We start from the raw sequence: 25,063 nt of genomic DNA on the forward strand, positions 1-25,063 counted from the left end.
TTTCTGAGGTCTTGGCTGTTTTCTTTTGATTTTTCCATGATGTCAAGCAAAGAGGCACTGAGTTTGAAGGTAGGCCTTGAAATACATCCACAGGTACACCTCCAATTGACTCAAATTATGTCAATAAGCCTATCAGGAGCTTCTAAAGCCATGACAAAATTTCTGGAATTTTCCAAGCTGTTTAAAGGCACAGTCAACTTAGTGTATGTAAACTTCTGACAACTCTGGAATTGTGATACAGTGAATTATACGTGGAAAAATTACTTGTGTCATGCACAAAGTAGATGTCTTAACCGACTTGCCAAAACTATAGTTTGTTAACAAGAAATTTGTGGAGTGGTTGAAAAACTCGTTTTAATGACTCCAACCTAAGTGTATGTAAACTTCCGACTTCAACTGTGTAGGAATATCAATCATATGGAATATAGATAGGTAATTTGTTAAATATTTAACAAGAGATATACAGTTAACATCTGTCGACAACATAGAGTAAGCCAAAACAGCTATATTTTTCAAAGACAAACTGATAAATCACAGTGGTGCAAATTGTGAAACAATGCTAAGGTGACCAAATGTATGTGGATACCAGCTCGTCGAATATCTCATTCCAAAATCATGGGAATTAATATGGAGTTGGTCCCCTCTTTGCTGCTATAACAGTCTCCACTCTTCTGGGAAGGCTTTCCACTAGACGTTAGAAGACTGCTGCGAGGACTTCCTCCATGCAGATCACCTCTAGAGCAGTGATGTTTTGGGGCTGTTGCTGGGCAACATGGACTTTCAACTCCCTCCAAAGATTTTCTATGGAGTTGAGATCTGGAGACTGGCTAGGCCACTCCAGGACCTTGAAATGCTTCTTACGAAGCCACTCCTTCGTTGCCCGGGCGGTGTGTTTGGGATCATTGTCATGCTGAAAGACCCAGTCATGTTTCATCTTCAATGCCCTTGCTGATGGTAGGCTTTGTTACTTTGGTCCCAGCTCTCTGCAGGTCATTCACTAGGTCCCCCTGTGTGGTTCTGGGATTTCTGCTCACCGTTCTTGTGATAATTTTGACTCCACGGGGTGAGATCTTGCGTGGAGCCCCAGATTGAGGGAGATTATCAGTGGTCTTGTATGTCTTCCATTTCCTAATAATTGCTCCCACAGTTGATTTCTTCAAACCAAGCTGCTTACCTATTGCAGATTCAGTCTTCCCAGCCTGGTGCAGGTCTACAATTTTGTTCCTGGTGTCCTTTGACAGCTCTTTGGTCTTGGTCATAGTGGAGTTTGGAGTGTGACTGTTTGAGGTTGTGGACAGGTGTCTTTTATACTGATAACAAGTTCAAACAGGTGCCATTAATACAGGTAACGAGTGGAGGACAGAGGAGCCTCTTAAAGAAGAAGTTACAGGTCTGTGAGAGCCAGAAATCTTGCTTGTTTGTAGGTGACCAAATACTTGTTTTCCACCATAATTTGCAAATAAATTTATAAAAAATCCTACAATGTGATTTTTTTTCTAATTTTGTCTGTCATAGTTGAAGTGTACCTATGATGAAAATTACAGGCCTCTCTTATCTTTTTAAGTGGGACAACTTGCACAATGCGTGGCTGACTAAATACTTTTTTGCCCCACAATATATACAGTGCCTTGCGAAAGTATTCGGCCCCCTTGAACTTTGCGACCTTTTGCCACATTTCAGGCTTCAAACATAAAGATATAAAACTGTATTTGTGAAGAATCAACAACAAGTGGGACACAATCATGAAGTGGAACGACATTTATTGGATATTTCAAACTTTTTTAACAAATCAAAAACTGAAAAATTGGGCGTGCAAAAATTATTCAGCCCCTTTACTTTCAGTGCAGCAAACTCTCTCCAGAAGTTCAGTGAGGATCTCTGAATGATCCAATGTTGACCTAAATGACTAATGATGATAAATACAATCCACCTGTGTGTAATCAAGTCTCCGTATAAATGCACCTGCACTGTGATAGTCTCAGAGGTCCGTTAAAAGCGCAGAGAGCATCATGAAGAACAAGGAACACACCAGGCAGGTCCGAGATACTGTTGTGAAGAAGTTTAAAGCCGGATTTGGATACAAAAAGATTTCCCAAGCTTTAAATATCCCAAGGAGCACTGTGCAAGCGATAATATTGAAATGGAAGGAGTATCAGACCACTGCAAATCTACCAAGACCTGGCCGTCCCTCTAAACTTTCAGCTCATACAAGGAGAAGAATGATCAGAGATGCAGCCAAGAGGCCCATGATCACTCTGGATGAACTGCAGAGATCTACAGCTGAGGTGGGAGACTCTGTCCATAGGACAACAATCAGTCGTATATTGCACAAATCTGGCCTTTATGGAAGAGTGGCAAGAAGAAAGCCATTTCTTAAAGATATCCATAAAAAGTGTTGTTTAAAGTTTGCCACAAGCCACCTGGGAGACACACCAAACATGTGGAAGAAGGTGCTCTGGTCAGATGAAACCAAAATTGAACTTTTTGGCAACAATGCAAAACGTTACGTTTGGCGTAAAAGCAACACAGCTCATCACCCTGAACACACCATCCCCACTGTCAAACATGGTGGTGGCAGCATCATGGTTTGGGCCTGCTTTTCTTCAGCAGGGACAGGGAAGATGGTTAAAATTGATGGGAAGATGGATGGAGCCAAATACAGGACCATTCTGGAAGAAAACCTGATGGAGTCTGCAAAAGACCTGAGACTGGGACGGAGATTTGTCTTCCAACAAGACAATGATCCAAAACATAAAGCAAAATCTACAATGGAATGGTTCAAAAATAAAATGACCAAGTCAAAGTCAAGACCTGAATCCAATCGAGAATCTGTGGAAAGAACTGAAAACTGCTGTTCACAAATGCTCTCCATCCAACCTCACTGATCTCGAGCTGTTTTGCAAGGAGGAATGGGAAAAATGTCCGTCTCTCGATGTGCAAAACTGATAGAGACATACCCCAAGCGACTTACTGCTGTAATCGCAGCAAAACGTGACTTAAACTTGACCCCCAAAAAACATCTGGGTCAGATGATTTGGAAACTTTCTTCTTTAAGTTTGCTGCCCTATCATCGCCAAGCCTATCTCTGACCTTTTTATCCTGTCTCTCCTTTCCGGGGAGGCTCCCATTGCTTGGAATGCAGCCACGGTTCGTCCTTTATTTAAAGGGGGAGACCAAGCTGATCCTAACTATTATAGGCCAATGTCTATTTTGCACTGTTTATCAAAAGTATTGGGGAAACGTGTTAATAATCAACAGAGTGGCTTTCTTGATGTCTGTAGTATTCTCTCTGGTATGCAATCTGGTTTCCGCTCAGGTTATGGATGTGTCATTGCAACCTTAAAGGTCCTAAATGATGTCACCAATGCCCTTGATATGTTGACTTGGTGACCGTTATTGTGTATGGGCAGGAAGCAACCACATATGACAAGAGCATAAGGCAGATAGGTGTTCACTATAGTGAACCAACACCACCTGACACTAATTGACAAGAAATGCCATTACCTTATTTGTCCTTCACATGTCATTGGAATTGCACCTCTCCAATGTCAATGCCATCTTAAATCTCCCAGAAATGTCATTGATAGGCCCACTCCAGCATCAGTCCTCCATAAAAATGTTGTCTGAAAATTGTTGGCATGTATTGTCCTCATCTGTACCTATTGCTAAAAACCAGGACTGGTCACCCCATGTGACAGCTAAACTGGACTCGCATGTGTACAATTTGTTTTCATGCTGGGGTGACTCATGCATTGGTCTGCGAACCTGCAGTAATACCAATATCCCTATAAGGACATATGGCATTTATGGCAAACAAGAAGCAAACTTGCTTTATGTGATCGTTTATGGTGGCTAGGGATTCACTGTGAGACAGTGGCCTTTGTGCACCATTCTTGACCAGCTCCACCTCCTCTGCAACCGTTTCACTGTCCATCGAGCCCTGGGATCATCTTCAAATGTGCCAGTGTGTGGAGTTGTGTTACGTCCCTCTCAACCAAAGCTTCTTGGTCATAGTCTATTACCTAGTTACACTCTAAATAATCTAACTAGATATACGAAGAGCCTTATGAAACCATTTTAAAGACAGAATAACACAATACAAAATTAACTAGAGCTACTTATATGCAGGCTACGATGTTTGAGTGTAATCATGTTGGCCATCTTGGATTCAGAATAAAATGGGTTCACACCAACAGTCTTTATAGGCCTGAGTGTTGTTCACAATACTGAAAAGAATTCCTCTAATTTACAAAATTCCTATTTGCAGGTGATTTAACCTCCATCAATGTTAATAACTTCCATCAAACGTTATTATGGCAGCCATATTTGATCTTGGACGCCATATTGGAATTGAGACTAAATATAAAGATAATCTGTGAATGCACCTTTGACTTAATTGCAAGACTAGGGGCTGAAGATGCAAAATCCTTGAACGAACCTTGGACCCAATTTTATTTTATTTTGATGTCTGAGCCCACTTGTTTTCTTTAGAGACAATTACAATAGCCACAACATTAAAAAAACGTGTAACAGCATGCATTTTTGTCAGGCAGGACCATACATCAGAGAGAAAATTTGACTTGGAAGTGTGTCTATTGAACAGCTACCAAAAATGGAAGTTCATCATAAATATTCATAGTTGATATTTCTGCCTATTCTATCTGTGTGTTTACAGGTCTATATTTTCAAGATGCATGAAGATATTCTAATGCTGTTTGTTTGTGTATGTAGGGTAGACAGCTGAATAGTTGTATTCCACATATGAGCAATAACAGAGATTGCAATATTGGGTTACATGTGTTTATGTGGCGCACCCATCCCTCCAGCCAGGCATTATTCTGCACATTTTTAGTTTAGTGGGTGTTTTATAGCAGATTACAATAGCCACAACATCACAAAACATGTGATACTGTATGTGTTTCTGTCAGGCATGACCATACAGCACTGAATGAGAGCAAATTTGACTTGGGAAGTTGTCTATTGATCAGCTACTAGCAATATTGGGTTACATGAGCTTATTTGGTCCACCCCACAATATCTATCAATTTAACCACTTTTGCAGTAAAATATTTTTCACACAACCATCCATTTAATATATGAGAGACCTCAGAGATATAGAAAAATATGGTTCTGTTTCATTATACCTCGGGTAGGATTATCTCAAAATAAATGGCGGCTGGTGGGAGGAGCTATAGAAGGACGGGCTCATTGTAATGGGAGGAATGGAATTAATGGAACGGTATCAAACATTTGGAAACCACATGTTTGACTCCATTCCAGCCACTACAATTAGCCATTCCTCCTATAGCTCCTCCCACCAGCCTCCACTGCTCAAAATGTATCTCAAAACTAGCCTGAAAGTGCTTGAGACTAAAACGCACGTCTAGAAAACTATTGAAGAACACTTCTGCCACCCTGTGGGGTAGAACCTATTGTATTGATTGGCCTGTTTCTCTTCTGTGCGATAGTGGGCGCTGCGTACTTGTTTATGGAGAGACCATCTGCAAATTGTGGAATGTGCAGTGCAGAGATTAACCGCTTGGTGCAATTTTGCAAAAGTGTACACTGTGTGGATATGCTCATAGCTACGTATTACTAAAGGCTTTCAATACCTATCTACACTTATAGAGATCTGCGTGCTTGTACAACCGCGGTTCACGTTAAACCGCATGAAATCCTCGTAGACGTGGTCAGCAATCAGATATCTGACTGAACGACGGTAGCGTAATCGTATGACCACGGCGTACTAGTTAACAATTTTGCGTGATAGATAGTTATTATCAACTTCAATTTACTGCAAAAGTGAAACAGTCCGGTTCCAAGATGTCAGTAGCGGGCTTCAAGAAGCAGTTTTATAAAGCCAGCCAGGTTAGCAAACAACTTTCCTCACCTCCGAATAACTTACTGTAGCCAGTAAACATAGCTAGGTAGCATGTGGCCAGTTAGCTAACTTATCTAAGTACTTTTTATACACTTCTGAAGTTCTGTAATATTATTTGTTTGCATGTCCGTCTATAACTAACACTTTGGTTTAAATAAGTATTAGCTAATGTTATAGCTATAACGTTAGCTAATCAACGGGTTCAAGATAAAGTAATAGGTCGCTAAATTAGCTAGCTAACCTCAGCTTGCATTTACGTGTGTGCGTCTCTTAGCGGGCTAACTAGTTCTCTTGATAGATAGTTACTTACCTTACACACTAGCTAGACACATTCGTAAGAAAATAATAGTAAGCTACCTATGTCATTATGATTTAATTGACTGACGTTAGCCTTTCAAAAGAATGCCTTGATAAACTTGATAGTTTAGCCAGCTAACTAGCTACTTTTTGTGTGCTTAGAATCTCATCAAGAAACACCCTTTTCAGGTATCCAATCCTAGTGCACAGCTGGGCTACCTAGTCTACCGTTAGCTACACAGTGCATGTGTCAAGGCTGTCACTCAACAGGCATGCTAGTGGTGGACGCACACCTTAAAGTAACACATTTGTTTTACAATGCCAGGGGGTATTCAACTCTTGCCCTGCGAGGTCCGGAGCATGCTGGTTTTCTGTGCTACCAAAAATAATTAATTGCACACACAGTCTGGTGTCCCAGGTCTAAATCGGTCCCTGATTAGAGGGGAACAATGGAACATTTGCAGTAACTGTCTTCGATGTCCAGAGTTGTTTGAAGGCACCATGTCATGTATGCCCTGGGGATATTGATTTTGTGTAGATTGGTGTTGGAAGTAACTGCCTTGTATGTAATCAGAAATCTCTTTATAAAAGTATTGATCAAATTATACATTTTTACACATTGTTACTCTTCTGTGGCTCATTTCATTAAAAAACAATCCTCAATTTAGTTGGAGCCCTCCCTGTCTGATCTCAGGTCTGTTTGCTGATTATTAAAATAGACTTTTGAGTCACTCTTCCTGCTGATCTCTGCAGAAAATCCATTTGCTTTCTACCCCGACTTCCTGTTAGGAGCAAGTGTAGATCCCCGTAGGCGAAGACGGAAATACAGTGCAAGAGAAAATGGAGAGTCAGAACTGCAGTGTGTGTGCATGTTTTACAGGGGGCGAAGAGAGATGAACGAGGCGGTGCTTTCTCAGATTGGATTGGACTGCAATGCAGTTGCAGTTTCTTGCCAAACTCCATAGGAGTCGATAATGCCCGATGACAACAATAAATGATGCTCCCCTGCAAGGCACACAATATCATGCTTATTCAGAGCATGCAGGGACATTACTACCAATGATGGCATGTGATTGGAAATAGGCTTAATTGTAGGATTATTATTGTTTTTTCTACAGCACTTTTTTTCTGCTCTTATGGAATGCAGGAAGTTGGCTTTAGATAATATATGCAGCACCCCACACGCACATGTTTTTCATTACTTACTGCCCCCCTTACTTTTCGACACATTTCCAAAACATGGCCTACACATTCAACTTGTTTACACACACGTACCAAGTATCATAGATAATACTTAATCTGACTTAATATCTGAATTAAATGCCTTTCATTGTCCTGCACTAGCAGTATACTTTGCAATATGTACAGGGAAGTTGGTGGGAATGTTAGAGGAAATGGTGGGTCAAAGTGGAGTCTGCAGATGGCTGATCCTATCATATTCACTCACAAGGGAGTGGTTAACTGAAGGATCATATGCAGCTCAAAAGGTTAAAGGGATACTTCAGGACTTTGGCAGAGAGCCTTTATCTACATCCCCAGAGTGAGATGAACTCATGGATAGTATTTTTCTGCATAATCTCACATAGGTCTATTAGTGAAATACATACTTCATGATCCAAATGTATAGTTGTATCATGTCTATTTTGCCAGCAGTGTTACGAAGTCCTTCACTGCCTTTTCCCTTCATGGTCAGTAGGGCCAGTGTGTGATCTATTCAGGTGTCAGACAGTTATGAGATCTTTTTCTATAATGTTGTGTAGAAGGAGAAAGCCTGGCAGCGGTTGGCCCATTGTTAAGGAGGCAGCTGACTCACTACAGCTGACTCATAGCTGTCTCTCTCCCAATAAATTACAATCACACCATTCTCTGTGTAGAAGATGCTATTTTCAGGCGTCAGTGTTGTGCTCTCCTCCCTCGTTATCTAGCTAGCAGTAGTATATGGCCTTGTGTGTCTGCCTCACTGCATAACTAAAATGTGACTACATTTCTCTTTGTGAAGATGTCTATTTAATAAAGCTGTATCTTTTCAGCAGGAGATTTACACATTACTTTCAAGACAATCTGTGGCGGTTATGTATTTTTTAAATATATATACTAAATATATAAAACATTCAGCTGTAGGGTTACTTTTTCAAAATGTAATTTTATGAATGTCTTTTACAATTATTTTTATTGAAATGTATTTTTTAACCTTTTATTTAACTAGGCAAGTCAGTTATAAAAAAAATCTTATTTACAATGACGGCCGACACCGGCCAAACCCGGATGACGCTGGGCCAATTGTGCGCCACCCAAGGGACTCCCAATCACAGCTGGTTGTGATTCAGCACTGAGATGCAGTACCTTAGACCGCTGTGCCACTCATTATTCCCCTCAACATATTTTAGGCCTATAAAAGCACAGCCACCATCCATGTTTTGCCACAGTAGCAGTTTTGTGGCTAGCAAGAGCTGAACACACCATTTCCCCACCTGTTGATGTAAAGCAAACATATTTTTATAGGCTAACACCATTGGCTTAGACACTGATTCTATTAGCTCTTGCACTGTCATTGTGGCTCCTCTTCGTCCCCACTCAGATTCCTCTATATGAGTCACTTTCCCCATCCCTCAGTCAGTGGACTTTCTATCCCAGATACTGTGTACGTTTAGATGATCCATTCTCTGGCTTACACATTATGTGGGGAATCGGTAGCACGGCATGCACAGGAAGTCAGCACTCTATTTGCTGGGTGACCATTTCTACTCGTCAGATCTGACACTCAGTGTAAAAGCAGTGTACACGTCTGTAGCAATAACTGGTACTATGAAGTACATACACTAAATGAAATTTAAAACGCAACATGCAAGATTTTACTGAGTTACAGTTGATGTAATTAAATCAGTCAATGTAAATAAATTCATTAGGTTGTAATCTATAGATTTCACATGACTGGGAATACAGATATGTATCTGTTGGTCACAGATACCTTTAAAAAGGTATGGGTGTGGATCAGAAACTGGAACACGCTGTTGTACACCTCGATCCAGAGTATCCCAACCAAATGTTTCATATTTTGGTGTACAGATCCTTGCAACATGGAGCCATGCATTATCATGCTGAAACATGATGTGATGGCAGCAGGTGAATGGCACGACAATGGGCCCAGGATCTCGTCACGGTATCTCTGCATTAAAATTGTCATCAATAAAATGCAGTTGTTTGTTGTAGCTTATGCCTGCCCATGCCATAACCCCCCGCACTCTGTTCACAACGTTAACATCAGCAAACCGCTAGCCCACATGTCTGTCATCTGCTCGGTACAGTTTACAATGGATTCATCCTTGAATAGCACACTTCTCCAGCGTGCCTGTGGCCATCGAAGGTGAGCTTTTACCAACTGAAGTTGGTTTCGAAGCCGAACTGCAGTCGGGTCAAGACCCTGGTGAGGAGGACGAGCACACAGATGAGCTTCCCTCAGACAGATTCTGACAGTTTGTGCAGGAAGTCGGTTGTGCAAACCCAGTTTCATCAGTTGTCCGGGTGTCTGGCGTCAGACGACCCTGCAGGTAAAGGAGCCGGATGTGGAGGTCCTGGGTGGGCGTTGTTCCACGTGGTCTACAGTTGTGAGGCCGTTTGGAAGTACTACCAAATTCTCTAAAACAACATTTGAGGCTGCTTTTTGTAGATAATTTAACATTCAATTATCTGGCAACCGCTCTGGTGGACATTCCTGCAGTCAGCATGCCAATTGCACGCTCCCTCAAAACCTGAGACATCTGTGGCATTGTGTTGTGTGATGACAACTACACATTTTAGTGTCCTTTTATTGTCCCCAGCACAAGGTGCACCTGTGTAATGTTCATGCTGTTTAATCAGCTCCTTGATATGCCACGCCTGTCAGGTGGATTGATTATATTGGCAAAGGAGAATTGCTCACTAACAGGGATGTAAAATAACTTGTGCGTATGGAACATTTCTGGGATCTTTTATTTCAGCTCATGAAACATGGGACAAACACTTTACATGTTGTGTTTATTTTTGATCAGTATATTTTCTGAACTATACAAAGCTTTTTATCACCCCAATGTGGTTTGTATTAATGGGCACAGAATGTACCAATCATGTCCTCCCCCCTGAAGTATATAGGCGTAACTCATTTTGAACTGTTTCAGTAAGTAAAACCAAATGCTACATCATGTCAGTAAGTTTGCTCTCACCAACCTCACTTTCGGTGACTATAGTGAATGTTAATCAAATCAAATGTTATTTGTCACATGCGCTGAATACAACAGGTGTAGGTAGACCTTACAGTGAAATGTTTACTTACAAGCCTTTAACCAACAATGCTTTAAGAAATTAAGAAAAAGTGTTAAGTAAAACGTAACAAATCATTAAACGGCAGCAGTAAAATAACAATAGCGAGGCTATGTACAGGGGGTACCAAGTCAATGTGCGGGGTCACCGGTTAGACGAGGTAATATGTACATGTAGATTGAGTTAGTGACTATGCATAAATAATAAACAGATTAGCAGCAGCATAAAAGAGGGGTCTGTGTAGCCCTTTGATTAGCTGTTCAGGAGTCTTATGGCTTGGGGGTAGAAGCTGTTAAGCCTTTTAGACCCAGACTTGGTACTCCGGTACCGCTTGCCATGCGCTAGCAGAGAGAACGGTCTATGACTAGCGTGGCTGGAGTCTTTGACAATTTTTAAGGCATTCCTCTGACACCCCCTGATATAGAGGTCCTGGATGGCAGGAAGCTTGGCCCCAGTGATGTACTGGGCCGTAAGCACTACCCTCTGTAGTGCCTTGCGGTTGGAGGCCGAGCAATTGCCATACCAGGCGGTAATGCACCCACCACCGAACCATGCTCTCGGGGGTGCAGCTGTAGAACCTTTTGAGGATCTGACGACCCATGCCAAATCCTTTCAGTCTCCTGATGGGGAATAGGCTTTGTCATGCCCTTTTCACGACTGCCTTTGTGTGTTTGGACCATGGTAGTTTGTTGGTGATGTGGACCAATGTGCAAAGTAGAAATAAAAATAATGGGGTGCAAAGGAGCAAAATAAATAAATTAAATACAGTTGGGAAAAAGGTAGTTGTTTGGGCTAAATTATAGGTGGGCTATGTACAGGTGCAGTAATCTGTGAGCTGCTCTGACAGTTGGTGCTTAAAGCTAGTGAGGGAGATAAGTTTCCAGTTTCAGAGATTTTTGTAGTTCGTTCCAGTCATTGGCAGCAGAGAACTGGAAGGAGAGGCGGCCAAAAAAAGAATTGGTTTTGGGGGTGACTAGAGAGATATACCTGATGGAGCGTGTGCTACAGGTGGGAGATGCTATGGTGACCAGCGAGCTGAGATAAGGGGGGACTTTACCTAGCAGGGTCTTGTAGATGACATGGAGCCAGTGGGTTTGGCGACGAGTATGAAGCGAGGGCCAGCCAACGAGAGCGTACAGGTCGCAATGGTGGGTAGTATATGGGGCTTTGGTGACAAAACGGATGGCACTGTGATAGACTGCATCCAATTGGTTGAGTAGGGTATTGGAGGCTATTTTGTAAATGACATCGCCAAAGTCGAGGATTGGTAGGATGGTCAGTTTTACAAGGGTATGTTTAGCAGAACGGTTGAAGGATGCTTTGTTGCGAAATAGGAAGCCAATTCTAGATTTAACTTTGGATTGGAGATGTTTGATATGGGTCTGGAAGGAGAGTTTACAGTCTAACCAGACACCTAAATATTTGTAGTTGTCCACGTATTCTAAGTCAGAGCCGTCCAGAGTAGTGATGTTTATTTATACCACGGTTTATTACTGTAATCTAAAGGTAGGCAACCTACTGCACTCACCAAGGTCCTATAGCCTAATTAGTCTACAATGTGACATTTGCACAAGGAAAGGCTTTCAATGATTATCCCTCTCCCAGGGCTGAGAGGTAGATATGCAAATAGCCTATACTCCTCTTGTTAGAGTGAAGCCCTCAGGCAGTGGGACACATGGCTGGTTGTGCACAGGAGTAGTGAGTAGATGTTTTGCCTTCCCACTGGCAGTGTATGCTGCAGAACCGTCCCTTTGTCCCCACGGGCAGTTGTTTTTCTCCTGGTCATAACTGGGTTAGCTAGACCTCCCTAACATATTTTGGACTGACATGACAGAAGGGAGAGAAATGTAGGCTACTCGAATGCCAAGGAATTACCGGTAGCCTATGGGGAATGAAAAAGTATTCAAGCTCTTGGGATATGATGGGAAAGTTTTTAATCTGGGATGTCAGCATACAGTACGTGGCATAAAAACATGTTGAATGTGTATCCTAAAGTTTCCTTATAAAAGAGTGCATATGCTTTCAATTAGCGAAGCAGTGTACGTCACTTCAAAAATATTTAGGTATTGTCATTATAAAAATGTTACAAAATCCAGAAAGGGGTACAATAAAGATATATGTTCACCGTATGTTTTGTAGGGTTGGAACGATACCAGTATTGCGAAACTCGTTAGTGTCATGGCAAGGAAACAAAACATGAAGTGGATTTAACATCTTTAGAAAAACAACCCTAATGTTGGAAACAAACATCATTCAGAATCACATTTATTTATATTCCAAGCTATAGCACACAATATTTTACATACAGCAGGTTTTTAAAGGACCAAAGAGTTTGGTCTGCTTTGTGGTATCAAAGCACTGGCGGCTAGATTCATATGAAATCATATCGAGAGAGTGAAAATGTTATTGCATCACTGTGATGTTATGGTGTCATGGTCATCATATGATACTTGCAGCAGGTCAAAGCTGAAATTGAGTTGCAATGTTGACCTTACTACATACTGTATTGTAGTCCCCCTATATATAGCCATGGAGTGAAGTTGAGAGACATTTTATGAGGGAGGAACTGGGAAGCAAAACTGAGGGAGAGAAGTGCGGTAGAGAGAGGGCTATTTTTTGTTGTTGTTGAGGCCCTTTATCTACTTCCCCAGAGTCAGATGAACTTGTGTATACCATTTTTATGTCTGCATGCAGTTTGCAGGAAGTTGCTAACTAGCACTAGTGCAGTTGCTAACTAGCGTTAGCATGCTAGCAGATACCCATAGACTTCCAGTCATTGTGCTAACGCCAGTTAGCATTGGCTCGTGACTACCTCTAACTTCCTCCAAACTGGGCCGAGAGACATAAAAACGGTATCCACTAGTTCATCTAACTCTGGGGAAGTAGATAAAGGGCCTCATTGCAAAAAGCCTGAAGTATCTCTTTAAAGTGCAGACATGTAAAGCAGTCTTCTTCCACAGGGGGGTAGATAGCGGGAGAAGGTAAACCTGTAGGCTACATTTAATGCTGGGTGGCCTGCACATATTTGTGTTTTACACAACAAGTTCCAACATGTTAAAGTGAATGTGAGAAATGTCCTATATCGATGTTTACAGTTATGAGATAACTTCTCCACTGTAGTCTCCAGTGATCTACAATGGTCATATCCAGACAAGCCTGTATTTATTTTTGCACAGGGGTGTATCAGTGAGAGAATAAAGAAGAACTCTACTTCTTTTGTTTCCTAGAGGGTTGTTTGATGGTGTCCGTCAGTACAGACTGATGTCAGTTAAGATTCAACTGTTACCTTCACGATTAGAACATTACTATGTGAATGGCGGAACTGGCCAGCTGTATTTTCTGACAGAGTAAGAAAACGATCTTTCTGATTCGCTCTCAAGAACGGCATATGTATTGTGTAATAATGACGCTTTTCTCTCCCACTCTCTCTGTGCAGATGGTCAGTGAGAAGGTTGGCGGTGCAGAGGGAACGAAACTGGATGAAGACTTCAAAGATTTGGAAAGGGTATAATTGCCTCTTTGACTGTACATGAAGTACCGTTACCTGAAGTAGAGTAGTAAGTTAGAATTCTATACATTAGGCCTATCCATTAGGCAAATATATTTGTAGGTTAACAGAATGGCATCAGGACAAAGGTTTAATAAGTTAACACAACCAGACACACGTAGCCCAACAACACAGTGCATGAATAGATATGCCCTACAGTGTTACATAATGCTGTAGTGAGGATGTTAATTATACAGTTTCGTTCACCTTACTTGCATATGACCATAGAGTCTAGACAACCATGCACTAGAAGGGAGTGTTGCATCATGTATAGCTGTGGACTGAAGTGAAGCGTCAGCTGTTAGTGAGCAGTCTGTTTGCACGCTGTGTACAGTATGTCAGTATAGTATTCACAGGGGGAGCCCTGTGAATAGATACATAGAGTGGCAGCGCACCTGCCTTTGCTGCTTCAGCCAACTGTCATGGAGTCCAGCAATCAACAGAAAAAGACGTCACTTAAGTGGTCTATTGTACACACCTGCACTGAATGAACTTTGGTTGTTTCACAAAGTCAGTTTCATTTAACAGTACAATCAGCGAAGTGACAATATTTCGTTATCTTTTTCATTGCCTATTTGGAAACTAGTCTCATCGCAACTAAAGATTTGAAAGAAATTAAAGGAAAGACATTGTGTTTCATATTTCCTTGTGGTTGTTAGTGACGTCCCCTCCCCTGTGTTTTATAGAAAGTAGATGTGACCAGCAAGGCTGTGGTGGAAGTCATATCTAAAACCTCAGAGTACCTGCAGCCTAACCCAGGTAAAGCAATGGACCAGAAAGGGATTCTTAGTGTCTTAATTAGATCTTCAATTAAAATGTATAGAAATGGTGTAATTGGTGGTAGAAAATGGATTTTGTACTATATCACAGATATTAGGTAGCTTGAACACAAGTCCTATAACTGCCACCTCTCCATCCCTTCCTCTCACTGTCTCCCTTTCTCCATCCCTCTCAGCGTCGCGGGCGAAGCTGTCTATGTTGAACACTGTGTCTAAGATCAGAGGCCAGGTGAAGAACCCGGGCTATCCCCAAGCAGAGGGCCTGCTGGGAGAGTGTATGGTCAAGTACGGTCGGGACCTAGGGGAGGAAACCAACTTCGGTACGTTGTGTCTGTCTGCTTGCCTGCCTGTTTGTCTGTGAGTGTATGCCTGCCAGTGCATAGATGGTATTTGTTTTGTGGAGTGGTGAATTTAATCACTTTTGACTCAGCGTCTGCTTTTGCTCTGTGTCAGGTGGGGCTCTAGTAGACGCGGGGGAGACCATGAAGAGGCTGGCGGAGGTGAAGGACTCTTTAGACATCGACGTCAAACAGAACTTCATTGATCCATTACAAAACTTGTCTGACAAGGACCTCCGAGAGATACAGGTACGGTATCACGTTACACGCTTATCTGCTGCTAAAACTCAACTTCTTTGTCATCTCTCTAGTTTTAACTGAATGTGAGTTACATCCCTCTCCTCATCTACCCATCTCTTCTCCTCCTCTTCCTCCTCCTCCCATCCCCCAGCACCATCTGAAGAAGCTGGAGGGAAGGCGTCTGGACTACGACTATAAGAAGAAGCGCCAAGGGAAAATACCAGATGAGGAACTGAGACAGGCACTGGAGAAGTTCCACGAATCTAAAGAGGTGGCCGAGATCAGCATGTACAACATACTGGAGACTGACGTAAGTAGTACCTGTCTGTGGGTGTGGGCCTGGACCTGTCCCCTGATAACATTCACAATGTCAATGGGAATACCCAGCCTAGCATCAATCTGATGTTTATGATTTCATTATCGGTCTGATTGCTTAGTGACAGAGACCAGTTCCGTTGGGGGCAGGCGGTGCCATCTATGGGCTAAAGGTAATTTGTTCAATTAGATTTACTGTTTAAATCCACACTTCTCCACCATAACAAGAGTGTCACCTGCAGCATGAACCAACTTAGGTCAACATGAAATATCATCTATGTACACCGTTAATCAGCTTTGTGGCCTATGTTAACTGTGGTTATCCCTACCCGCCCTTCTGTTGAGGGTGTCCAATCAAAAACGCATCCTTTGACCAATGAGTAAAATGATGTTAATAGATAATCCTCTAAGAAAACCAATGGTCCTAACCTCTAACCTGGCTACCCAGACTCCTTGCTCCAGCCAAACGCTACGCCATGCCCACGGATGTTAGTTGCTTCTCCGCAGTGAGTCATGATCTGAGTCCCGACACTTCATGGAATGTGAACACATTCGAGGCCGTGATTGGTCCGAAAACGATGTGTTGGGCTAGAACACAATCGCTGATGACTTTGTTTTGTACAACGCCCCTCATCACCAAAAATTACTTCAATGGTGGCAGTCTTAGACTAAAGTAATCTGAGTAGACAAGTATTCAGACCCCTTTACTTTTTCCACATTTTGTTAGATTACAGCCTTATTCCAAAATGGATTAAATCATTTTTTTACCTCATCAATCTACACACAATACCTCATAATAACAAAGCAAAAACAGTTTTTTAGAAATTTGAGCCATTTAAAAAAATATAAAAAACTGAAATCACATTTACGTACTAAAAGTATTCAGACCCTTTACTCAGTACTTTGTTTGGCAGAGATTACAGCCTCGAGTCTTCTTGGATATGACGATATGACGCTACCCTGTTTTTGGGTAGTTTCCCCCATTCCTCCGTGCAGATCCTCTCAAGTTTTGTCAGGTTGGACGGGGAGCATTGCCACACAGCTATTTTTAGGTCTCTCCAGAGATGTTCGATCGGGTTCAAGTCCGGGCTCTGGCTGGGCCACTCAAGGACATTCTGAGACTTGTCCCGAAGCCACTCCTGCATTGTCTTGGCTGTGTGCTTAGAGTCGTTGTCTTGTTGGAAGGTGAACCTTCGCCCCAGTCTCAGGTCCTGAGCACTCTGGAGCCGGTTTTCATTAAGGATGATCCTGCCACCACCATGCTTCACCGTAGGGATGGTGCCAGGTTTCCTCCAGACGTGACGCTTGGCATTCAGGCTAAAGAGTTCAATCTTGGTTTCATCAGAACATAGAATCTTGTTTCTCATGGTCTGAGAGTCTTTAGGTGCCTTTGGTAAATTCCAAGCGGGCTGTCATGTGCCTTTTACCAAGGAGTGGCTTCCGTCTGGCCACTCTACCATAAAGGCCTGCTTGGTGGAGTGCTGCAGAGATGGTTGTCCTTCTGGAAGGTTCTCCCATCTCCACAGAGGAACTCTAGAGCTCTGTCAGAGTGACCATCGGGTTCTTGAGCACCTCCCTGACCAAGGCCCTTCTCCCCCGATTGCTCAGTTACCCGGGCAGACAGCTCTAGGAAGATTCTTGGTGGTTCCAATCTTCTTCCTGTACCCCTTCCATGTGTTCTTGGGGACCTTCAATGCTGCAGAAATGTTTTGGTACCCTTCACCAGATCTGTGCCTTGACACAATCCTGTCTCGGAGCTCTACAGACAATTCCTTCAACCTCATGTCTTGGTTTTTGCTCTGAACTTATACAGACAGGTGTGTGCCTTTCCAAATCATGTCCAATCAATAGAATTTACCACAGGTGGACTCCAATCAATTTGTAGAAACATCTCAAGGGTGGTTAATGGAAGCAGGATGCATCTGAGCTCAATTTTGAGTCTCATAGCAAAGGGTCCTTGTTTTTTAAAAATATAAATGAGCAAATAATTATTACAAACCTGTTTTCGCTTTGTAATTATGGGGTATTGTGTGTAGATTGCTGAGGATTTTTATTTATTAAATCCATTTTAGAATAAAGCTGTAATGTAACAAAATGTGGAAGAAGTCAAGGGGTCTGAATACTTTCCAAATGCACTGTAAATCTGGCTTCTCTACCGGCTCTGCATGATGAATCAATGCTCAGGGTGGGGACTGACAGTCCATCTCAGTATGGAGCAGCAGTTCACAATGCATGTAGACCTATCGTCTCATCATGGTCACTTTTTTTTGTGACAGGTAGGCCTACATTTGCTGCAGATTAGCCTATGTTGCAGTAATATAAAGACAGACTGCGCGTTTACATTTACATTTACATTTAAGTCATTTAGCAGACGCTCTTATCCAGAGCGACTTACAAAGTGGTGCATTCACCTTATGACATCCAGTGGAACAGTCACTTTACAATAGTGCATCTAAATCTTAAAGGGGGGGGGGGGGTGAGCGGGATTACTTATCCTATCCTAGGTATTCCTTAAAGAGGTGGGGTTTCAGGTGTCTCCGGAAGGTGGTGATTGACTCCGCTGCCCTGGCGTCGTGAGGGAGTTTGTTCCACCATTGGGGGGGCCAGAGCAGCGAACAGTTTTGACTGGGCTGAGCGGGAGCTGTACTTCCTCAGTGGTAGGGAGGCGAGCAGGCCAGAGGTGGATAAACGCAGTGCCCTTGTTTGGGTGTAGGGCCTGATCAGAGCCTGGAGGTACTGAGGTGCCGTTCCCCTCACAGCTCCGTAGGCAAGCACCATGGTCTTGTAGCGGATGCGAGCTTCAACTGGAAGCCAGTGGAGAGAACGGAGGAGCGGGGTGACGTGAGAGAACTTGGGAAGGTTGAACACCAGACGGGCTGCGGCGTTCTGGATGAGTTGAAGGGGTTTAATGGCACAGGCAGGGAGCCCAGCCAACAGCGAGTTGCAGTAATCCAGACGGGAGATGACAAGTGCCTGGATTAGGACCTGCGCCGCTTCCTGTGTGAGGCAGGGTCGTACTCTGCGGATGTTGTAGAGCATGAACCTACAGGAACGGGCCACCGCCTTGATGTTGGTTGAGAACGACAGGGTGTTGTCCAGGATCACGCCAAGGTTCTTAGCGCTCTGGGAGGAGGACACAATGGAGTTGTCAACCGTGATGGCGAGATCATGGAACGGGCAGTCCTTCCCCGGGAGGAAGAGCAGCTCCGTCTTGCCGAGGTTCAGCTTGAGGTGGTGATCCGTCATCCACACTGATATGTCTGCCAGACATGCAGAGATGCGATTCGCCACCTGGTCATCAGAAGGGGGTTTAATTTACCCATCCATCTGGCTTTAGGGAGTCACCTTGTTTTTTAGTTGTAAAGAAAATATATTTTTTCATTGCAGTTGCAGAGTTTAAAAAAAGCCTATCACTCAAATATCATTGCTTTAAATCAGTGCATGCGCGAGGACTCTCGTGCAAACATCTCCATTAAAATAGCATCCAAAATAGATAATCCTGTTCTAGAGTGATACAGTATATAGCCCTACATATAGATGTCCTAGCCTACCTCTTTCAGGTAATACATTCAATGCAGTATCAGCCTTTATATTAGGCTAATTAATGATGGGTTATGCATAATAAGCTTCTAACTTATAGCCTCTGTCTCTTGCGCAATGTGCAAGCTCCTGTGCTCACCGCTCTTTAGCTCTTGGAGTCCCATGTAGAGAAACGCTAGACTAGAATAGCTTGCTGAAAATGATTTTTGTAGCATTTCTTTATTAGGTTACAACATTTGACTTTTTGATATATATTAGAGAAAGACCCCACTGAACGATTCAGAAGAGGAATAATCGTATTTGTCTTGGTAAAAATGTATTTTATAACTTAAGTAAAATTGAATCACTAAAATATGTTTTCCCCCTAGTTTATCTAATTTACAGTACTGCTCTCACTTACCATTAGACAGATTACACATTAACCACAGTGTTATACTGATACTGGGTATCCAGGGGAATGCCATTGTTATTACTCATGTGTGTATCAAGTGTGACCAAGGGCTGGGTCCTTGTGCGTGTGTCTCTGTGTACGTGACTGAGTGCATGCTTGTATCTCTGTTTGTGTGTGAGTGTGTACAGTCAGTAACCCATAGCCTGCTCTCTGTGTGTGTTTCTGTGCAGATAGAGCAGGTGAGCCAGCTGTCGTCTCTGGTGGAGTCCCAGCTGCAGTACCACAGACAGGCCACACAGATCCTGGACGAGCTCTCGGACAAACTGAGGGACAGGTACACAATGCAGCAGCCTCCATCTCTATCCCTAACCTTTCTTCTCTGCTCAATCACTGCAAGTTATGTGTCCAAAGTGTCATTATACGGATACAGTAGGCCCACTCACCAACCCCTTATCCCTGTCTAGTCATAACAATCATGTGTGTCCTTTCCATATCTGTGTCAATGTGTTCTCCTGTGAATCTGAAACAACACATTCAAGGCCCTCAATCACAGAGCATACAGTACACACTGGTTGACCTTGTGTACATTTGGAGTTCTTGATATTTTCCAGCCAGTAAGCCTACTTGCCTAGCAGTTAAGAGCTTTGCGACAGTAATTGAAAAGGTCGCTGGTTCGAATCCCTGAGCCGACTAGGGGGAAAATCTGTCTGTGCCCTTGAGCAAGGCACTTAACCCTAATTGCTCCTGTAAGTCCCTCTGGATAAGCGCAACTGCTAAATGACAAATATGTCAAATGTTATATTTTTAACAGAAATGAACTTTGATCTCTGGACCTGCTGGGTTAATCTAACTCTCTTTCTCTTCAGGATGAACGAGGCCCAGAACCGACCACGCCGCGAGTATACACCCAAGCCCAAACCCATCTTTGACTTTGGAGAATGTGACAACCAATCAACCAATGGTGGCTACACGACCTCCGTTGCCACACCATCCTCCCGCAACTCAGGTAACACAGTTGGATATTTTACCTACAGTGTACATCAGCTCATCAAAGAGAAGGCCATTTCTTTCAATCTTATTCTACTACTGCAGCCAGTTTCACTCACACTGAGTCTGCAGTGTAGTATGACTGTGTGTTTGTTAAAGGATGAGGTGTGTGTGTGTGTGTGTGTGTGTGTGTGTGCGTGTGTGGAGATAACGAACAGGGGGGGGGTGCAGGAAGCAGTCAGCTGGTTGCCCTCGTTTCCTTTTGACCTTGTTTTTCTCTTCCTATGCAATCAGAGTTACACTTCCTCCACGCCAGATTGTCATTTCAGAAAACCAGATGTGAGTCGGAGAGTGAGAGTGTCAGAGAGATGGCAGCCAAGCTACCTGTATGAAATGGTTGATGCAATACTATCAGTGAGCCAAGTGTCAAATCAAAAAGCTCTCGATTTGGAAGTTCTGTGATTGAACTGATCCATCATCTTGTACACATGATATTTGAGAAACGGATCATTTGATTCGGTTCTTCATTGGGTTTGGTAGTTTCTCTGGTTTAAATGTTTACCAGAATTGTTTTTAGATATGAAGCCAAGAGCTTTTTGATTGACACAGTTTAATGACCTGCAGTGAATGCAGTAGTAACATTGGACTAAATCCACTCCATATTGCCAGCTGGATCATTATCACATACAGATAGCTGGTGTAACTGTAAGGCTTAGTCTAGATGATACTAACTACATTCACCGTCATGCTGGTAAATAAATGGGTTGAGATATGATACATCTTTGGGTTAGTTGTATCTCTGGAAGTCTCCTACATTTATGGGGAGGGGATGTGTTGTGTTCAACAATGAAAGTGAATCTCCCAGGCAGAGACCGTGATGGATCCCTCCCCATATCCACTGTACCATGCCCTGTGGGGTGAACTGACACAAAGAGGAAATTGTTTTGAGACAAAAAGCCTGGTGTGTAGATAGAGCCATGGCCATGACTGCCTGAGCTCTGAGAGAGGGGGAGCAGGGCAGTGTCTCACGGAGATGATGCAGAACATTGAGATTGGGACACCCATCAGTGTGTGGTCAACTACTTTTGCATGTGTGTCTTGTGAGACTGACCGACATGTGTGTTCCACCCTATGTGTCATAGACAGACTTCCTGTACCCCTCCAGTCCTAGCCACTGTAGTCCTCAACCCTTGCAGGCCCCAGCTAAAAACAAGACAGGACTATATGGAGGGGGCCAGGTCATCTCTCCATCACTCAGCGTTGTCTCTCTCACTAACACTGCCTGCACTGCCTGCAGTGTGATAATATCCCAGCACAGCCACACACACAAATACTCAAACTGCAGTGTGAATCACAAGCTAACAAACAGGGTGCCGTGTGAACCTAAAACCACAATCAGTCTGACACTGTTCCAGCTCTGTCAGCCAGCTGAAGGAAGGAGGGAGGGACAGAGAGTGGACATGGGACTGGTCTGCCAGGGATGTACACTCTTTCAACCCTCTCTCCCCCTGTTTTCCACCCCTCTCTCCTCCTCTCTTTCTCCTCTTTCTGTCATTCAGTCTCAGAACAGCCGTCCTGTAAGGCCCTGTTTGACTTTGACCCAGAGAACGAGGGAGAGCTGGGCTTCAAGGAGGGCGACATCATCACCCTGACCAATCAGATCGACGAGAACTGGTATGAGGGCATGCTGCATGGTCAATCAGGATTCTTCCCTCTCAACTACGTTGAAATCGTCGTCCCCCTGCCACATTAAGGAGTGCTGTACAGAGTACATGAGAGAGATAATGGGAACGGGAGAGTGAGGGAGGGAATGAGGAGCCAGTTAACAGATTATAGAGTCTTTGTCCTCATCTTTACCATCATCGCCATCATCACAGATGTACTTGTACTCTTTGTCACTTTGTCATCTTGACGTTTGAAGGAAGGAAATTGGAAGATGGTGGTTTCTCGCATTCCAGTTCTGAGAAAGAGAGATTTGAATATGACCCCCGCTGCCCCCCAAGCAAAAATAAATACGGACAGACGGACACAGACATGAAGAACCCGAACTAAACCAGACTTAATGTTTTAAAGTAATGTTTTCTGTCAACCACAGATATCCCAATAGAAAGGGACGTTTCAAATGAAATGAATTTAGAATTGAAATGGTCAAAATCAATTATTTAACGTTAAATTACATACAGGTAAGCAGCAGAATACATTTACATCGGCAGTTTAGCTGGACTCTCTAAAAACTGTACAACTTGTAAAGCCTTATTTTCATAACTACAGACATTTTTTAAGTAATTTGACACATCCAAAGTTTATGTAGGTCCCACATTTCAGTATGGACTCTGGTGAATACTTGCCTTATTTCCAAGGCAAGTATGTCAGACACACTGCAACTGCACAGCCTTTCCAAATGATGGAGTTTGACTGGACAACGTCTCTAGGAGCCCCCTGCCGGCCAGGCTTAGACAACCACTCCCCTCCTCCGTAAACAACTACAGTAATGCCTTGTAGCTATGATCCTTTTTACAGTCAGTAGATTTACAACGCTATGTACATCCTATATGCCTGAGCCACAGGAGAACTTGAAGGGCCTCAGACATTGTTTAGTTTTGCAATGGTGTGTATTTGATTTGTTTTGGTTTCAGCCTTGTTTATTGTTTTTTAATGTACAGCTAAACTGTTAAATTGCACCTTGGTCCTCCAATGAGATTGTTGCTGTACGTATGAGAGCCTGTACGTTTTGTTTAGTTATAGGCCTCTACTGAGAGGGTGTTCAAACCCAGACAGCCAGAAACTGAAGCCCCTGAGGAGAACACTAGACCCAAAGTCAAACACTAACATTTTTAAGAAACCGCTTTCCCCAGGGATGGGCTACTGCACATTTAGTGACGTTAGCAACATACGAAGCCTGTGTGTTTTACTTTTCTTTGCTGTTTAATCATCTGTTCAATAGAGGAAACACATGCCACAGAGAATAGAGTACATGGTGTGTTAACCATGATATGGCGTTTGGTTTTAGCTGTCATAGTACCCGTCTGTCTGTCCCAGTGCCTCCATAAGCGACAACGCTGCTGGCGGCGTTGTGTGTGTGACTGAACATCTTTCGGATCAGTAAATCCCATTCATTCACGTCAGTCACTTTCTTCCTGTATTTTGTATTATTTACTACGTTGGTTATCATACTCCTCACTGGGTCTCTTAGGATGGGTTGGGTTCTAGTCTGGAGTTGGTATGTGTGCTGCTGGACAGGACTGCATATGGCCTCAAATACAGTAAATACTGAATGAGGGAAAGACAGGTTAGTGATGCCGAACAGGACAAAAAGGGAAAAGGAATAATATATAGCAGAAGTCTTATTTTATTTGTGATGATTGTTCTGTTAGGAAAAGCCCCTACTACCAAGATGCATACTATCAGCGCTAAGAGACCCCCCACGATTGATGGTTGTGGAGGTGATGTGATTGAGTCACACTTGATGCAGTGCACTCTTTCATTCAGAAATTCCTCTCCCCTCAGTGTTGAGGTCCAGGCTACTTTCAATGGTCATGAGTTTAAGCTACTCTTCTCTGCTCCAGGCTACTCCCTCCATCCACCACCCTGCTCTGTCACACCTCACTCTGGTGTTTGATCTCTTCCATATGTTTACAGGCCTGCTCGTAATTCATTTCAATGGGAGAGTGGAGTGATGGACTGGTTAAGAGCAACTTGGTGCTGACTGGATCACACACCAACACAAGTCCAGAACAAACAGAGAATCCATAGTTAGGGGTGCTTCAGTGCCGTTGGGAAAGGAAGGAATAATACTACCAACCAAAATAACCAAGCTACTTACAATGGTCATACATTTCTATACCAAGGGTTCTGTTGCCATTTCCAGTCTTGGCACTTTGCGGTGTACATACATTTGTGCATGTCTTTGTCACACTACACTTTTTTAAAAGGGTTATTTCTGTCTAATCAGTTGGAGTACCAGAATTCTCTTTAAAAACTAAAGGTCTTTCTTGCACTCAATAGTATTATTTTTTATATACGAAACCTTAATACTTGTTATTAATCTTTGCATGCAGGTCTATCCAATACATTGTAAAATGTATTTTAGTTGAAGCATTCTTTTACTTTTGGTATGTCATTTTAGTATGGTATGTCAAATTTAACTGCAATATATTGTCATGTATTATCAAAATATTTGTACTTGCTTTGTCTGGTTTCCCCCTTCTACCATCGTTGGATAAATAAATGGACAAAAAAAAGCATTCTGCACTGAGTGTATGGAATGTTTTGGTTATAAAATGCTACATTTATACTGCCTGGATGCCAAAATGTTAATGTATGTAAAGAGGGTGGACTTTACACTAATGATTATTTCATTTTTTTACCCGCTTTTTTTTCTCCCCAATTTCGTGGTATCCAATCGTTAGTAATTACTATCTTGTCTCATCGCTACAACTCCCGTAAGGGCTC

At 42.9% G+C, this 25,063-nt stretch overlaps 1 protein-coding gene across 2 annotated transcripts; it reads left to right on the plus strand.

The window, feature by feature from the left end:
- The first annotated feature begins 5,578 nt into the window (after nucleotides 1-5,578).
- Nucleotides 5,579-24,869, plus strand: LOC123997039 (endophilin-A2-like). Of its 2 annotated transcripts, XM_046300986.1 has the most exons (10): nucleotides 5,579-5,868; nucleotides 13,911-13,979; nucleotides 14,708-14,780; nucleotides 14,977-15,120; nucleotides 15,254-15,387; nucleotides 15,530-15,688; nucleotides 19,855-19,958; nucleotides 20,491-20,630; nucleotides 20,906-20,950; nucleotides 22,171-24,869. In XM_046300986.1, the coding sequence occupies exons 1-10, from the start codon at nucleotides 5,824-5,826 to the stop codon at nucleotides 22,362-22,364; spliced, it is 1,107 nt and encodes a 368-aa protein (XP_046156942.1). In that variant the 5' UTR covers nucleotides 5,579-5,823; the 3' UTR covers nucleotides 22,365-24,869. The 2 variants fall into 2 exon arrangements, with proteins under 2 accessions (XP_046156942.1, XP_046156943.1); XM_046300987.1 differs by lacking the exon at nucleotides 20,906-20,950 and having other exon boundaries at nucleotides 5,586-5,868.
- The last annotated feature ends 194 nt before the right edge of the window (nucleotides 24,870-25,063 follow it).

This window comes from Oncorhynchus gorbuscha, linkage group LG15, assembly GCF_021184085.1.
Source record: "Oncorhynchus gorbuscha isolate QuinsamMale2020 ecotype Even-year linkage group LG15, OgorEven_v1.0, whole genome shotgun sequence".
In the NCBI taxonomy this organism is placed as follows: domain Eukaryota; kingdom Metazoa; phylum Chordata; class Actinopteri; order Salmoniformes; family Salmonidae; genus Oncorhynchus; species Oncorhynchus gorbuscha.